We start from the raw sequence: 17,720 nt of genomic DNA, 5'->3' as shown, positions 1-17,720 counted from the left end.
CCAAAGCTTTCGGCATAGTCACCTAGGTGGGGTGGCATCACTGGGTAATAAGTATCCGGGACGAGCCCTCCTTTAATGCTTATTTATATTGGATCTTCACTATACAAACACACCTTCTCTAATAGGAATCCATCCTCGCCTCCTTTCACAGAATCAGGGGAAAAAAAAGTATTTGTTTTTTGTTTTCCTTGCGGCTCAGGATTTCTCGGCTAGGTGAGAATGACGTAGCCCCCGGGCTCCTGCTGCTTCCTGGGATAATTGCATCACGTGTCCCGAGAAGCTTTGGGTCATTCTATCGACAATAGGCACAAGTTGCGTCATCAGGGGGCCGGATGTCTCTTCCTGGTTCTGGTGCATGTGTCATCAGACTTGCTGCCTCTTAGTTCTTGCCCATGCACTCATTCGCATGTGCCGTGACATCATCAGGGGGCAGCTAGCCCCTTGATGGCACAACACATCTGTAAGAACCAGAAAGCTACAGCCGGCCCCCTGATGGTGTTTTGCGGCGCATGGGCAAGAACTAAAGAGAGGCAGCCAGTCTGGTGGCGCAAGCGCCAAGAAGAGAGAGCTGACCCCCTGATGATGTGATGCTTGCACCAAAATTAGGAAGAGACAGACATCCTCCTGATGTGATGCATGCACCAGGAGGTGGCCGCACCCTCCTAATGACGCAATGCATGCAACTGAACCAGGAGGAGACGGCACCCTCCTGATGATGCAATGCATGCACCAGAACCACGAGGAGACGGCACTCTCCTGATGATGCAGTGCGTGAGCCAGAACCAGGAGGAGATGGCACCCTCCTGATGGTGCGTGTGCCAGAACCAGGAGAAGACGGCACCCTCCTGATGATGCAATGCATGCGCCAGAACCAGGAGGAGACGGCACCCTCCTGATTATGCAATGCATGCGCCAGAACCAGGAGGAGACGGCACCCTCCTGATGCAATGCATGAGCCAGAACCAGGTGGAGACGGCGCCCTCCTGATATTGCAATGCATGAGCCAGAACCAGGTGGAGATGGCACCATCCTGATGATGCAATGCATGTGCCAGAACCAGGAGGAGACGCACTCCCCTGATGCGATGCATGCATCAGAACCAGGTTAAGACAGCCCTCTCCCAATGACGTCTTGCAGGACCTGGTGTGGAGTGGAAGTTCACTACTGGACGTCGCTGGATTCACTGGGGGGTGTGAGTGTTTTTTGAGCATAACCTAGCAAACAAGGTAAGAGGGGAGATTGGAAAGAAAACCAAAATGAGGTGATGGGGGGAAGTTCATTTTTATTTATAAAAGAAAGGTGCAATACCTGATAAAGATACTAGGTATAGATCGTAACAAGTAATGCAGGATACATACAATGCTGACTGTCAGGTACACAATATGGGTATTAAGTCATAGAGCCAAGATGTTGGTTGATATTTACCTAAATATGAAAGATGCCTGCAAAAAGTTGCCGAACTGATTGGGGATGATGGGAACTTTATATGGAGGGCCAGGAATTTGGACTTTGATCTTTGTCTTGAAGGGTATGGAGCACCGGTAGGGGCATTGTCAGAAGGGAGTGGAGTGTTTAGTCTGCTTAGGCTGGCCACACACGTAAATATTTCTGTCACTAAGCCCAGCAGGCTTTACCTTGTAATGGAAGTTATTTTCTACCATTTGGTTTCCATTTTTTTTTTTTGGTAAAGCCCGCTGTTACGTTTTTACAGGTAGGACGTTGTTGCAGGTTTTAATTTTACAATTTGGTGTACTGGTTCGGATGAGTACCACATATCCCTCTCATTGCTTTTTTGGTTGCGTTTTTAAAATGGTTGTAGCCTTTCATTAGTTCTTGTGAAGGCCATAAACTTAAAGTAAAGCCTAGTAAATGATTACAAACAATCTGGTTCTATGCAGAAACACGCAGGAGGAACAAACATTCATAAAACCCATATTGGCTATCCTCACACACGTTGGGTGTAATAATTTTAATTATATAATTTGTATATGATAAATAGATGAAATGCATTTTTAGTGTAAATGGCTTATGTTTTGTGAAAAAATTAAGGTAAGCAAAACTGCACAATTTTCTATTTCTTAATATGTGATTAACCTAATTTGGGTCATTTTGTAGAGTTTGTTTGAGGTGTGCTGAAAACAATTTGGGTATTTGATCAGATATTATTATTATTATTAATATTGTAATACAGGATTTATATAGCGCCAACAGTTTGCATAGCGCTTTACAATATAAGGAAGACATTACTGTTACAAAATCAAGACAAGGTGTAAGGAGGGCCCTGCCCGTTAGAGCTTACAATCTATTGTTTTGATCAACGTTTACACAACTGTCATTGGACATAAAAACCAGCGCTACTTAAACAGAGTTCACAGAATATAAAGTTCAGGGGCTGCTTTGTCAGTAATTCAGGTCTGTTATATGCATGTGATAAATGGCAGAGGAGGGTTCACATCATGATATGAAATTGTAGACAGCTGCCTGGCAGCAAAGGGGTTAAGGAATAGGACCCTCTCCGCAGCATATGCGAGGATCAGCGAGTTGCAAGGGGGCAGTGGATTAGGCAAAGCTCAGATTAAGGTAATTTGTGTAACATTCTGAGTGTGGCACAATTGCAGTGCTTCCTGTTAGCAGTTGGAAGCCTGCGGAATGCACTCATGACAAATCCATGTATAGGAAAACAAGACTTCCTTTCAGGTACATTGATCTGCAGATAAATCCATCCAGCACCAGGCCCTCTATGCCTCAGTAATGGAATGCATGACTAACCGTGATACTGAAGTAGCTGGTATAAGGATACAGCTAGTACTCTCCAATAGACCTCAATCTTGTATATAGCGCCTACAGTTTGCACAGGTCAAAGTAGAAAAATCGTATAGGTGAAGGAAGCCAAATACCGACATTTCGGGGCAACCAAGGACACAAGCGCCCAGTGTTCTCAGAAAGCTCTCATTTGTGTAGAAACATTTACAATCTTTTCTTCCATCAACATGATCACAATTTGGGCTCCAGAGGTGATGCAGAAATGGATTCCCTGAGTACCGTGATGGTATTTTTATTCATACTGTCTGATCTGGAAAACCTGTGCCCATCGGGTACCTGGAGATGTATTTTAGGGCGCATACAAAGTTTTTAACAATTTTTTATTCTAGAACACTGCACAGCGGCTTATTAACACATTGTTATACAGGTATGTTTACAGAGGAAAGAGAAGCTAATTTTTATAACTTGCAAGGGGGTGGTGTTTATAGGAGAGGCCTATTACTTCCGGTGGACGATCAATGTTCCCCATAGCCAGCAAAAGGGTGTGAATAGGTCCAATTTTTCTTGGGGGAGGGGGGGGGGTGGAGTCGAGAATTAGAATCCCTGTTGGGATTTGCTGCTAAGCGGGACTCTGGTGAAGAGGTTTACGGTCATGGTGACAATGGTTTCACCAGACAAGAAGTGAGTAATCCTCCAACCAGAACACAGACCGCAATAAAAAAAGTTCTCTGGATTGCTTACTTCCCCCTACAATAAGAGTAATAGTGGTAATAGTAATAATAATATTAATAATGTAGTAGTAGTAGTAATAATTAATCTGATTTGCTGTTGGCGATTCTTCCCCACTTCCTGTCTGGTAAAAGTGTGGCCACCATTGCCAAGACAATAAGTACAGATGAAAATCTCTCTAATGGACCACCGGTTAGTAATAAATAGCTGAGTGGTTCTAATCCTTCCCATCCTAGTAAAAATAAAATAAGGGCTGCACATATGCTTTAAGGGTCCATTCTCACCTAATGCGTTGGGACTGTGCTGGCTCTCTTTCAGTGCAGCCCCAACATAAGGCAGTTTGATTTGTCATGGACGGGCACAGTTCATACCACAGCGCTGCACTGGTGTGTACTGAAAAAAAAGTATGGCTTGTAGTACTTTTCTTCAGCGCAGTGGGTCGCAATATGGTACAACCACATCGCACCGTGCTGTGTCCATCAAACTTAATGACTTCAATAAAGTTTGACCTTAAATTCCCTAAGTTCACTTAAATCACAGCACCCTATTGGTGCAAGAGTGCATTCTTGCGGGATCTTGAGCACCTGGGAGGGGCAGCAGTGATGTCATCGGGAAGTGGGGTCCAAGGTTTTTTGTTTTTTTCTCACCCTTAATGAAAGGTCTGGTTTGACTGAAACATGCATCCAATATTCAGATATATCTAAACTATATCTAAAGTTCAGTTCAGAAGAATCTTATAGGAGTAGGATTATGATAAAGGGGTCTTGATTTGCAAGCATGTGGGTCGCAAAGTCTGCCGCATGGCCCGTTGGGTATGGTTCTAAACAGAGTACCAGAACTAAACTTGTATGGCAAGGTCTAAGTTGAGAGCAGCTTACTTGACAAAGACTTGCGTGCACTTTAATAGGGGCTCATTGGCAACTTATCCCTTCACAGTGGCGCCCACCCCCCGGCTTTTTTGTTGAGGGAAGCCTTGAAGCATACGAATGGCTGACAACAGTCTCACGACCGCAATGTGACAGTCCTGAACGGCTGAGAAGAGAAGCCAATTGCAGTGTGTGTGACCTGCTCCCTATACCCAGACATACCAGGCATTTTTCTTTAGCCAGATGGCTACCAACTGAGGAGGGCGGGTTGTGCAAGGGGTCTGGTCTGCTCAGGTGCTGCATAGCAGGATGGGTTGCCGCTTAGTTCTCTGCTAGTTTTAACATGACTCAATTTTGCTGTTTGCAGCTAGTGGCTGTAAAGATGGACTGGCGCCCCGATGAAGAAGGGTTACAGCAGGTTCTGCAGCTTCTGAAGGATTCCCAGTCACCAGATACGGCCACCCAGAGAGTCGTCCAAGATGTATCCTTTACACTGAGAACGTGTATGCCTTGCAACAGATCAAGTTTGTTATATTGTGGGCCAGGTAGCCCCTTTCACCCATGATTATTCATTCTCGGCACTAATGGCTTGTTGCCTGTATCTCTTGGTGCACAGATGTGAGTGTGTTAAGCAAATGTGCACAACAAGAGCTTTGTGAAGGTGTGAGGTTAGGTTAGCTCTAGGATCAGGGGTTAGAGTGTTTACTTTAAAGATGATCTATAGCCAACCCAAATAAGTTATTTTTTATTTGTTTGCCCAATTTATATTGTGAAATATGTTTATTACTACTGTAATGTGAGAATATGTTTATTCTATGGTGTCTGGTTCATAGCACCTTAATATTATACCAAACTGATGAGACAACACAGATGTTCTTGTCTGCTGATTGTACAGAGTTGCCATTATCCCCTCCTATGCAGCCACATAGAACTTTGTGTCTGACGCTACAGGAGACCTCAGAAGGCATGGGGGGTGGGGGGTTTGTGCAGATCTTGCATGGACCCAGACATTATTACAGGCACGTCTGATGCATAATTATTATTAATGTACACCTTCATAAAGACTATCACTTGGTAATTAGCCTCCAATGGAATCAGCCAGACCACAAGACCAAATGGGCTGCACAATAGTTCTGGAAGTGATGCAGATGTTCAGAACCTGATATACAATGATGGTTTTCGTATTCATACTCTCTGATCCAGCGAATTGATAGCAATGTGTGGTCCACCTGTCCTCGGCATGTGTCATAGAAGGCCAACCTGTCTCCTTTGCTTTGATGTGGTCAGTAGAGATCAAGTGACAAGACCTGAGGAGGATCAGAGTTCAGACTGGCTGATCCTTCAAGAGAAATTGTATGTATAAACTCTAAACAGTTTGGGTACTTGAGCATTTCAGCTCCGGTTACCCTAATTTATGACGAGGCAAATTGTCTTTTCTTGCGTTGGGGTTGCTCTGGAACAAAATTCTGGACAAGATTGTGAATATGCCTTTTAAAGTTTTATTATAGATTGGCTACTTTACTACTGTAAGGTTTCATGTACTTGCATGCATATAGGTAGGCTGGTAGAATACCAATTTCATAGAAGTACTTAGTGATCCTTCACCTATATCTTTAAAATAAAAAACACACCTTTAGAAACATTTAGCAATGACAATCTACAAACGCATACTTCTAGATAATTGCCAGCTTTGTGTTCTTTGCATACCTCATCATTAAGGGCAGATCACTAGCTCTCCTTTTACTACCTGGATTTTCTGGCACATGTGACTTTCCCTGAGTTCTCATGAGATTTTCCAGCAATGCTCTGCTGATGAGGCAATCCCAGTGTGCATTGCTTTGGCAATCCTTTTTGCCCTTCGAAGCAGGAAGTGAATGCTCTGCAAATGCAAGTATTTAGAAATCACAGCATTTTATACCTGACATGTCTTTTATTAATCATCACACATAGATGCATTGAGTGTAATTGTCGGCTTTAAGCCTTCAAGCAGCTCTACAGAAGCTGTTTGCTAAGCCAAATTCAAACCTGGATATCCCTGGCTTTAAAAATCTCCTGTCTTATTAAAGGACTCTTTAGTTGAATAGTTTTTCTGGCTTGGTGGCTTGCTTCCTCCTTTCTAATATCTCCAGCTCCCTTGGCACTGTTCAAGCCAGGAAAACACTGCTGTGCCGCTAGCATCTTTGATCTTTGCTCTGTTACTGAATAAAGCTTTGTGTTCCATCTGTAACTCCTTCCTGTTTATGTACTTGTGAGCAATATGGTCCTGAACTCGTTCCCAGAAACTGAAGCAGCTGAACCAATATCCGGATTTTAACAATTACTTGATCTTTGTGCTGACGCGGCTTAAATCTGAAGGTGAGTGTTTTTGTTTTTCTCCCATTGTGTTTAGCATGATTTTATCAGTACCCTTTGATCTGTGGGTAGTAATCAGACATACATCTGCAAGGAAAAGTGGCACAAGCAAATCTTTCCAGTCAAAAAAAAAGATTTTTGGCTGTTACAAGAGATTTTTGGTGGCTGTGATTTTATGCCAAGAGTGCGATGTTTAGTAACTGGCAGGATGCCAGTTTTAACGTACGTGTATTTTTTAATTGGCTTTTGTCTGATTTTTCTGTTCACTTTATCAAGAAAATTGTACTTTTCAATGACTCTAGCTTAAAGCCGAAGAGCAGCTAAAGAGAAAAATAAAAATGAATAGCACAGGTAAAGAAAAAGGCCATTTTGCTGCAATACTTGCCTTCAATATGAAGCTTCAATATGAATATGAAGCTGCCCCTGTAGTATTTTTTTTGAATGATGACCAGTGCCATTTAACCCAATTCCCTGAGACCACTCGCTGTGTTAATGCACTCGTGTCATTATTTGAACACCGTTCAACAAAGCAGTAAGGACGGCCCCGCCACTACCGGAAAAAGTATTAAAGACTCCTAACATTATATATGTGAGTTAGCTTTGCCTGTGCAGTCTGAGGATACCCAGGTCTTTGTTGGACCCTGATAGTATCAGTGACATGGCTGGTATATCGTAGTAATAAATGTACACCTTCGTAAAAAATAAAGTCCCTTGGTCAGAAATATCAGTTGGACGCAGCAAGCCCTCATTTGCATGGATTGTACAGTAGTTCTGGAAGTGATGCAGATATTCAGGACCTGATGTACAGTGATGGTCTCTGTATTCATACTGTCTGATCCAGGATAGAAGGTAGAACTGTCTTCTAATGTGAGCGTCATTCGGCAAAGCAGTAAGGGCAGCTCCCCCACTACCAGAGGAGGATGACCCGTAACATTACTGGACTGGTCATAAAATAGATGGCTCTGTTAGTACTTCTATCCATGTACCTTGTACCCCACAGGCCTCTGACGTTTACAGATGCATGGAAAGTGGCTTTTGTGTAAATGCTGAATATAATGGCTGAGTATACGGTCCTACCTAAAAGACTAATTTTACTAAGGGTTCCTGGGCTGACTTTCTGTAATTTGGACTTCCAAATTCTGTTTAATTTCCTGTCTTGCAGTGTCTTTTAGCTTTATTTAAAATGTCCTCTGTCTTCATTTGTAGATGAACCCACGAGATCTTTGAGTGGTTTGATCCTCAAAAACAATGTGAAAGCCCATTACCAGACCTTCCCTCAGCCGGTGTCTGAGTTCATCAAGCAGGAATGTCTGAACAGCATCGGGGACGCTTCGTCGCTCATCAGAGCCACCATCGGTAAATGACCTGAGGGTTTTTAGTGTTGGTCTGGAAGTGATGCAGATATTCAGGACCTGATGTGCAGTGATGGTTACTGTATTCATACTGTCTGATCCAGAGCACAAATGGCTACATGAACTTCTTTAACGTTAACACTAATAGTCTTCATTAAAAAATGAAGACGTGCATGCAGGGATCTGGGCCTACCTGTCCAATTCTTTTGATGATATTTAGGACAGGATTGACATAACGGCCACTGAGCTCACATCTTTAAACTTAAAGTGACACTATACTCAGGAGTTAAGCCTTATAAATGAATTCAAGTACCTTAACTATGAACAACAATGTACCTTATTTGTGTATCACTCGACTGTAGATCCTCAAATCATCTCTGAATTGGTGCTGACACTGTCCTTCCTACTTTTGTTCTCCATGGTCCCTGTGTGTGTGTGTGTGTGTGTGTGTGTGTTGTAAAGTAGTCAACGCTCCAAGCTCACTCCTGTGATGGGCTACAATCTCATTACAAGTCAGTAAACTAAATACGAGACTGTAGTCCATCATAGGAGTGAGCTTGGAGCGGTGACTACTTTACAATACACACACACAGGGACCATGGAGAACAAAAGTAGGAAGGACAGTGTCAGCACCAATTCAGAGATGATTTGAGGATCTACAGCTGAGTGATACAAAAATAAGATACATTTTTGTTAATAGTTAAGGTACTTGAATGTATTTTTAAGATTTAACTCTAGTTTAGTGTCACTTGACGTTGGCTTCAATAATTCCATAGTTGAATTCCATAGTTCACGGAGTGTGCACTGAAATGGTTTGGCAGTGCTTTCTTGTATCAAGTAGGTGGTGCTGCCTGTTCTTTCTCCCTTTTCTCTCTCTCCTGACTCTTATGTAACAGTGTCTGGTTATTATAAATGCAATTGAACTCTATTTTGCTATTGTGCTCCTGTTTCCCTCCAGGTATTCTCATCACCACGATCGCATCCAAAGGGGAGTTGCAGATGTGGCCAGAACTTCTACCTCAGCTCTGCAATCTTCTGAATTCAGAGGATTACAACACATGTGAGGTACGGAGCTGAGACCTCTCATTCTACCATGCCTGACCGGTTCCAGACGTTGATGGCAAACTTGTGGATGAGTCTTGAGTCACAACATGCTCCATTGATTTTTTGTTTTGTTTATGGAAATCTGTGCTATGATTTCTGCCTTACACTTGATTGTAAGAAATAATGTGTCCATCCTTTTTATCATTGTATCAGAAGGCAGCGGCTGCCTTGACCCCTCAGGCTCCGCCTATAGCAAAGATATCAATTTTGGCTGATGTTCACTGACCAATCCCCTTTTAAATTTTGCTCATTTTTGTAAATCTTCCGCTTTATTTTTAAAGGGTGCTTTTGGCGCTCTTCAGAAGATCTGTGAGGATTCCTCTGAGCTCCTGGACAGCGATGCTCTAAACCGGCCGCTCAACATCATGATCCCCAAGTTCCTCCAGTTCTTCAAGCACTGCAGCCCCAAAATCAGGTTAGTCACATTAGTAATTCCGGTGACTTTGTGTAACTTTTACTGGCCCCTTATGTGTAACAATTTGTGTACTCCTTTGTCCTAGGTCTCATGCTATCGCCTGTGTCAACCAGTTTATCACTGACCGAGCACAAGCCCTCATGGACAACATTGACACCTTCATTGAGGTGAGACATGCACGCTACATTCCCTGTTTACTTTAACATTTGACTATTTCTTTATCCTCCAGTCTCTTTCTTTAACATGTTGACGTTTATACATCTCAATAAAGTAGACCAGTAGTCTTGGTGGAATCAGTCACTTGATGCCAAAGCTCAACTGATGTGATCTCGGCCCAAGAAAAAGATCAGTGATCAGGCAGAGCCAGTGATTCACTGGTGCTGACACTACTATTTGGCTCAAATCATGTGACCATTACCCTTCATTTTGTTATGTGACCAGAGCCAAAGATGACCCAGAACAGTGGCTGTAATAAAAGGGGTATTTACGTATTCTTTTAGTGCTGTTGGGTATAGGACAGCAGGATTTTTTTTTTCTCAATGTATGTTGTGGACACAGTGAGGGGAATTTATGAAAACTGGAAAAGTGTATTATGGCCGCTGGAATACTTTTAAGAACAAACAAAAGTTGGGAGGGGTGAGGAATTTATCAAAGCTGGAGCAGACAGAATCTTGAGCAGTTGCCTATGGCAGCCAATCAGCGTCCACCTTTTTATTTTCAACTTAACGGAACAAACTGAAGAGAGAAGCTAATTGGTTGCCAAAGGCAACTGCTCCAGTTTCTGATATGCTGGAGGGCACTAATAAGTGTTTCAGGTTGTCAGACGCCTGTTAGATTACAGGGAGATCTTCTATTTTGTTGGTGCTGAATGAGGATCTTGGTAGGTCCCCAGCAGATTTGTGTGTAGTCTGCAGGATCTTTCCCTGTTGTTATTACTGGTCTTTCAGCTGTTAGTCTAGATGTAATGCAAAGACTAATGAAGTGACCAAGTTCCTGCTTTCTTTTCCTTGTTCCCTAATATAACACATTGGGGAGTATTTATATTTATCAAAACTGGAGCAGACAAATTCTGGAGCAGATTTGCGCTGCATCCAATCAGCTACTTTGTATCTTTTTCAGATCTTACCTGAGCAAACTGAAGAGAGATGCTGATTGGTTGCCACGGGCAACAGCTCCAGATTCTTTGTGCTCCAGTTTTGATAACCCCATCCCCCCCCCATTGTACAACAATACAAGAAAGGGGGGTGGACCTTGGGTGGGACACCAGTGATGTGGTACAAGTTCCAATAAACTATCGCAGCGGAATTTGGGGTGCGGCAAGATTTTCTGTAAGAGATATTCTATGTCTTCTACTTTGCTGCAGCAACTTTTTGCACTAGCCGTGGACGAGGACCCTGAGGTTCGGAAAAACGTGTGCCGGGCACTTGTTATGTTGTTGGAGGTGCGGATAGACCGGCTGCTTCCTCACATGCACAGCATCATCCAGGTATGGAAGGGAGCCTTTTTATATCTCTTTGCTTTGTGTAGTGGCAGAAATGGTGAACCGTGTGAACTTCTCCTTTCAGTATATGCTGCAGAGGACGCAGGACAGCGATGAGAATGTGAGTCTGGAAGCCTGTGAATTCTGGCTGACACTGGCTGACCAGCCCATTTGTAAGGACGCCTTGTCAAATCACCTCCTGCAGTGAGTTCTTTACACTTATTATGGCCATAAATACAGAAACTGTAGTATTGTTGTATTAACAGCCCCTTGTCCTACAGATCTTGCATAAATCTCGGCTCTGCTTGCATCCGTGCGATTACCTAGCATTTAAAGGCTAAGTCCACCTTTTGGGCCATGTTTCAGTTTACACTCCTAAACGTCCAAACGCTGCCCCTCCCCTAATATATGCAAAGAGATAATTTTATCCTTTTCTTGCATATATAACATTGTCATGACCTCTGATATAAATACTAAACCATACCACTGTGCAATCAAACAGGGAAATGATTGAAATATACACCTGTCTTTTATTTTGGGCTGCCTTACCTGTTGGCAGATTTATAATGCTGCTCAGCAAATCTTGTGATTTGCACACCTCTACCACAAAGAGGAATCCACCATTTTCTTTGTTTTAGCCTTGCAGCCTTTTCTGTCAACTGCCGACTTACTGGATAGTAACAAAGTGGGTCCAGTTAGCAGGCACATAAATGGAGAATTACTAGCACTCTAAAATGTAAAACTATATTTTCTATGTTATTATTATACAGGATTTATATAGCGCCGACAGTTTGTGCAGCGCTTTACAATATAAGGAAGACCTTACAATCACAATACAATTCAAGACAAGATGGTAAGGAGGGCCCTGCCCCTGAGGGCTTACAATCTAAAAGGGAGGGGGAAGTGATACATGAGGAGGGAGCTGTGTAGGGATGATTGTTTGAGAAAGTGATTGTTCAGTGGTTAGGTTGAGGTAGGATAGGCTTCCCTGAAGAGATGAGTCTTTAAGGGATTGCCTAAAGGCAGTCAGTGTGGGAGATGGACGGACAGGTTGGGGTAGAGAGTTCCATGGGATGGGAGAGACTCTAGTGAAGTCCTGGAGGCGTGCATGGGAGGCGTTGGAGGGAGCTAGAAAACAGGAGGTCTTGTGAAGAGCGGAGGGGACAGTTAGGGTGTTTTTTATTGATGTCACATGTATCAGAAAAGTCAATGTTTCGGGGCCACGCAGGGTCCCTTCATCAGGGTGACAGTGACTCTCTGTCGTCCTGGTGAAGGGACCCTGCGTGGCCCCGAAACGTTGACTTTTCTGATACATGTGACATCAATAAATGAACACCAAGATCTAAAACGATATTTTCTGAGTGCTGGTGATTCTCCATTTCTCTGAACTTGAAGATACACGGAGCCATCCGTGTTCCTCACTGCGCGCACCACATTAACTATTGGTTCCAGACGCTGTAAGGAGTGCAGGATAAATATCTATACAACCCAGTTAGCAAGCAGAACTGATATAACAATTACTTGTTTTGCCATATTGCAAAGGTGTTTAAATTGCAGGGCTGGCAAAGCAGAATTAAAAATCCTGACGCGATGTGGCGTAAAGTGAAATATGTTTTCTTATCTTCTAGGCTGATTCCTATCCTGGTTAATGGAATGAAATACAATGAGATTGATATCATTCTTCTGAAGGTGAGAATGTGTTACTTTTCCTTTCAGGGGAACCTAGAAAAAGACTATAACTAATTGTTGGAGCATTGTTCTTTAGGTATCATTTACCTGGGACAAATAATAAAAATAGAAACTACTTGCAGTTCCCGGTGATTTTTATTCGTTAGCATGCAGTAGAAATATAACTTCTAAAGGCCAGCTCAACCCTAGAAACAGTAGAGGCCGACAGCTGATCCAGGAGACTAGTAGAGGCAGATTGTAGTTCTGTTGTGTGAAGGAAGGCATTCCTGGCAACCCTCTTTATTTTCTTCCTCATCCTCCTGGAGCTTCGGAGGGCTTTGAGCATCTTCATTTAAAGACAGAGAAGGGGAGAGGATGGGCACAGCTGGCTCTGGCTGTAGAGAGGCAGAGCTAGCTGTCAATTAGGCAGTGGTGGAACCTGACAATATTGTGGGGATCGCTCTTGGCTGTAGTATGGCTCTGCTCTGTCAGCATATAAAGGGCAATGGCCCGCTTTTTGCTTAGTTTGGGTCACAGGAATACATTAGCAAAAATAAGGTTTGACTGTAGATCTTTTAATTTACATGATTAAAGGGGATAAGGTTTATCTATGTACTTTAAAGAGTCCCTGTCACCAGACCATTTTATTTTAACAAACATTTTTCTATAAGATTATGTGTGCAGGCAACGTAAGCTCTGAGACTGCTGCTGTGCACCATTATCTTGGATGTAATGGCAGCAGTCCCAGCAGACTCTCAGGTCTTCGGTCAGGGGAGGGAGGTGCTGTGGACAGAAGACAAGTCACCCTGCACGAGGAGAGCGAGCAGCAGTGAGCGGTCTTTATTACAGGAGGGGGTGGATACCAGACCAGTCACCCTGCACAAGGAGAGAGCAGCAGTGAGCGGTCTTATATTACAGGAAGCTCCAAGTCTCACTGGATTACTGCACAGATCTGGAACAAATACACAAAGCTCACAAAGATTCAAGAACACACATGACTCTTGTATGAGGACAGTATTTGCTTATTCCCAAGTTCAGCTTTAAGTTGATGACTGGGTCTGCTAGTAGCCATTATGGCATAACTCCAAAGCATAACAAAGCCACCTAAAAGAGTTCATTTACTTCCTTTAATCAGGGAGATGTTGAGGAAGATGAAACCGTCCCAGACAGTGAGCAGGACATCAAGCCTCGCTTCCACAAGTCGCGCACTGTGACACTACAACACGAGGAAGAGCGGGCAGAAGGAGAGGACGACGCAGATGAGGAAGATGATGACGATGATACGTTATCTGACTGGAATCTCAGTATGTACCATTGTTACAATTCCCAACATGTGTCACTGAAATGATGGAGAATGCTTGTCCTGAGTTATGCTGAGGGTCTTTGTATTCATACTGGCTGATCTTGTATTCCAAGTCACGAATGCTAATTTGTTTACATTACAAAGTGAATGCAGCTTCCTGCTTTTCTTGTAGGGAAATGTTCAGCCGCAGCTCTGGATGTCCTGGCCAATGTATTTCGGGAGGAATTGCTTCCTCACCTTTTACCCCTTCTGAAGGATCTCCTCTTCCATCCGGAATGGGTCATAAAGGAGTCGGGCATACTTGTTCTCGGCGCCATCGCTGAAGGTCTGTTTTTAATGTGTATTTTGTAAAATGTTATCAGAACGGTTTTGTGTTTTGGCACCGGGGTTCACTTACTTTCAGAATACTGCATTGGGTTGTATGTTCTTCTTGTCGTGTGTGTAAAATATAATTTGATCAGTGGCTGGCAGATGGTGATCGGCTGCATATTTCCTGTACATATGGCAGCTATTTAGCAACTGCCTCTTGGTCTCTCAATCTCGTTAAAGTTTTCTGTGATACTGCAGTCAGCCAGTGGAAATGTTCCAAGGCTAGGCCAGAAGTAGCACGCGTTCCAATCGGGCTGGCTTAAAATCCAACACGATTCTTTCTTTACTCTAAGCACTAAGTTGACTCTAAATTGTTCTACTTCTTGGCACACAGAGCTAAAATTGAGCACACTTCTGGTAGCCCTATGCTAATAGAGTTTTCATTCAGCTTGTTGGCTGAACAAATAAAATCCAATGGACTCCTCCATCCACGCTAGACAACGGCTATTGTATTCTGACACTTGGCACCTGCTGTTGTCAGAATATATCAGGTGGTGGGCAACTGCAGCCCTCCAACTGTTTGTGGAACTACATGTCCCATGAGGCATTGCAAGACTGACAGTTACAGGCATGACTCCCAGAGGCATGTTGGGATTTTCCCACCCCCTGGAATACTATAATAGTAGCAAATTATTCGGCTCGTCTTCATTGGGAAAAATAAAGTCTTGAGTAATTTTTTTGAGTGGTTTTTGAAGGGGGGGGGGACACCTCCACTGATCTATATTGAGTTATTTAAACAATACTGTAGCAGTATTTCCCCCGCGGGTCCAGTGGGAAAACAATCTGGTTAAAACGCTGAAATCTGCTCCATTGCTCACTGCATCTGAGCAATACACTTTCTGTAACAGTTTCTGGTCGTATCCATGTTCTCCTTTATATCGTGCTTCTGTTGATATTTCCAAATATTTTGATACCTTAGCATTGTAACATCGGTATATAATTTTTCTGTCCTTTTACAGGCTGTATGCAGGGAATGGTTCCCTACTTACCGGAGCTCATCCCTCACCTCATCCAGTGCCTGTCGGATAAGAAAGCTTTGGTGCGCTCAATAGCTTGCTGGACTCTGAGTCGCTATGCCCACTGGGTAGTCAGCCAGCCTCCTGACCTCTACCTGAAGCCCCTCATGACAGAGCTGCTTAAGCGCATCCTGGACAGCAACAAACGGGTGCAGGAAGCTGCATGCAGGTATTACTGTCAAAGGGAACTTTCATTTTCCTTGAATCAACTAAGCAATTAATGCTAAAAGTTCACAATGGAAGCATTTAGGACTGTGGAAATTAAAGATTAATTTCTCGATTTAATCCTTAAACTCTTTGATCAATTAAAATTATTTTGATCGCTAATGAAAACACTCACCTCTCAGCAGGCTTCCGGGAGTCCCGTCGGCGATCCGGGGACGTCACGGACATCGACGTCACCGGACTCCTCCCCCTTCCCCAAGTGGCTCTGTCGGCTAACAAAGGGAAGGGAGGAGTCCGTGACATCACCGGACTCCTCCCCCCTTCGTTAGCCGACAGATCTACTTGGGCTGGTGAGTTTGCCCAAGAAACTTTCTGCACGAGCGCCATGCAAGGCATTGGCCTATACACATACAGCACAGCAATGAAGTAATAAAATGAACTAGGATCACACTAATCCAGCACGTTATTATTCTGAGTTGCCCCACTCAAGCGGCGGCCATATTGAGTGGGGCACGTGAGATTAATAACGTGCTGGATTAGTGTGATCCTAGTTCATTGTATATCTTGCTGTGCTGTATGTGTATAGGGCAATGTAGTTGGATCTGTATGTGCGTTTATAATTTTTAAAAATTTCGATCGAACACTAAAATGTTAATCATTACCAGCCCTAGAAGCATTGTATTTGTGTACCTGCACTCTGCTCTCTCCATTTGCACCTGCTCTGTTTACATTGGAGATTAAACGGTTGGAGTGTTTCCAAGTCATTGCTTGCAGGGGAGTGCTCAGCTGTCCCTTCTAGGGAGTGGCTACTTTTGTTCCCCATGGTCCCTATGTGTGTGGTGTAAAGTAGCCACCAAGCCAAGCTCGCTCCTGGGATTGGCTACGATCTCAATACAAAGGACTAAACTGAATGTGAGATTGTAGCCCATCCCGGGAGTGAGCATGGAGCAGGTGGCTACTTTACAACACACACAGGGACCATGGGGAACAAAGTAGACACCCTCCAGAAGGAGGGACAGTGTCAGCACCAATTCAGAGATGATTTTGAGTATCTACAGCAGAGTAATACACAAATAAGATACAGTTTTGTTAATAAGGTACATGAATGCGCATTTTTTAAGATTTACCTCCAGAGTTTAGTGTCACTTTAAAATCGTGTAAGTATTTGTCCATATCCTGGCCACGATTCTACTTAAAGGAATTGTTCATTAACTAACCCTGTTTTCTTCTCTCCCCAGCGCATTTGCCACTCTTGAGGAAGAGGCGTGCACAGAGCTTGTTCCGTATTTAAGCTTTATCTTGGACACACTGGTGTTTGCTTTTGGAAAGTATCAACATAAGAACCTCTTGATCTTATATGATGCCATTGGGACCCTGGCAGATTCAGTTGGACACCATTTAAATCAGCCGGTGAGTTATATAATGGCGGCAGATGCTGTAATGTGTTGTGTTGCTAAGTGACATTTGGATCCAGACTTTAGTAGAGTGAGTCTCTGGAAGTGATGCAGATATGGCATTTGAAGTTGTCTGATGATGTCTCCGTATTCATACTGTCTGATCCAGGGAGAGTTTGTTAAATTCCAACTCCTCACTCACCAAAAAGATTTAGGAAACAAGACTAAGTATATGGTTTTGTAATTTAGTATGTACATGAGAGCAGCTAACTTTGCTCATAACATGCAGTTTCTTCTTTATGCTTTGCAGTACTGAATAATGATTGTGAGCTTGATGCAAATCTATCAGGGCAGAGCAACAAGTTCACAAGAATAGTGGCTGCTCCTGCTGCTAATTACTTTACTGCAGTATAACTTTTTTTCTACGCTCCCAGGGGCCTAATGGAGGACCGGTCATGTGGCCAATAATGAACAAGCTGTCTCGTGTCTCTAAAACTGTATATAAGACCTTTCTATAGGAAATTAACCATTAAGGAAAAAGAGATCCACCTACCCTCTTCCAGATGTCTGCTTTGTGTTTATGGAAAGCAATATGAGTCCCTCTGCACTCCTCAGTGTTCCAGGCCCAGAAATATGAAGATGTTGCTCATAGTGATAATCACGGATGGCGCCGTGCGCATCAACAATGAAAAGCAGAAATCGCCAGCACTCGGTAATTAATGTTCAGATAAATGTCCATTTCAT

At 43.3% G+C, this 17,720-nt stretch overlaps 1 protein-coding gene across 1 annotated transcript in view; it reads left to right on the top strand.

The window, feature by feature from the left end:
• Window positions 1-17,720, top strand: part of TNPO2 (transportin 2) — a 28,104-nt gene that overhangs the window by 401 nt on the left and 9,983 nt on the right. The window contains exons 2-14 of the mRNA XM_018572740.1: window positions 4,726-4,839; window positions 6,638-6,713; window positions 7,917-8,066; window positions 9,021-9,127; window positions 9,448-9,581; window positions 9,667-9,748; window positions 10,945-11,067; window positions 11,147-11,265; window positions 12,690-12,750; window positions 13,865-14,033; window positions 14,205-14,357; window positions 15,361-15,586; window positions 16,821-16,992. Coding sequence (XP_018428242.1) covers window positions 4,741-4,839; window positions 6,638-6,713; window positions 7,917-8,066; window positions 9,021-9,127; window positions 9,448-9,581; window positions 9,667-9,748; window positions 10,945-11,067; window positions 11,147-11,265; window positions 12,690-12,750; window positions 13,865-14,033; window positions 14,205-14,357; window positions 15,361-15,586; window positions 16,821-16,992 — 1,671 coding nt within the window. The 5' untranslated portion in view covers window positions 4,726-4,740. The remainder of the gene's footprint in view (window positions 1-4,725; window positions 4,840-6,637; window positions 6,714-7,916; window positions 8,067-9,020; window positions 9,128-9,447; window positions 9,582-9,666; window positions 9,749-10,944; window positions 11,068-11,146; window positions 11,266-12,689; window positions 12,751-13,864; window positions 14,034-14,204; window positions 14,358-15,360; window positions 15,587-16,820; window positions 16,993-17,720) is intronic.

This window comes from Nanorana parkeri, unplaced genomic scaffold (genome assembly GCF_000935625.1).
Source record: "Nanorana parkeri isolate BGI_ZX_2015 unplaced genomic scaffold, ASM93562v1 scaffold2117, whole genome shotgun sequence".
NCBI classification, from domain to species: domain Eukaryota; kingdom Metazoa; phylum Chordata; class Amphibia; order Anura; family Dicroglossidae; genus Nanorana; species Nanorana parkeri.
The sequence above is the reverse complement of the archived record's forward strand: the minus strand, read 5'-3'. Positions and strand labels throughout refer to the sequence as shown.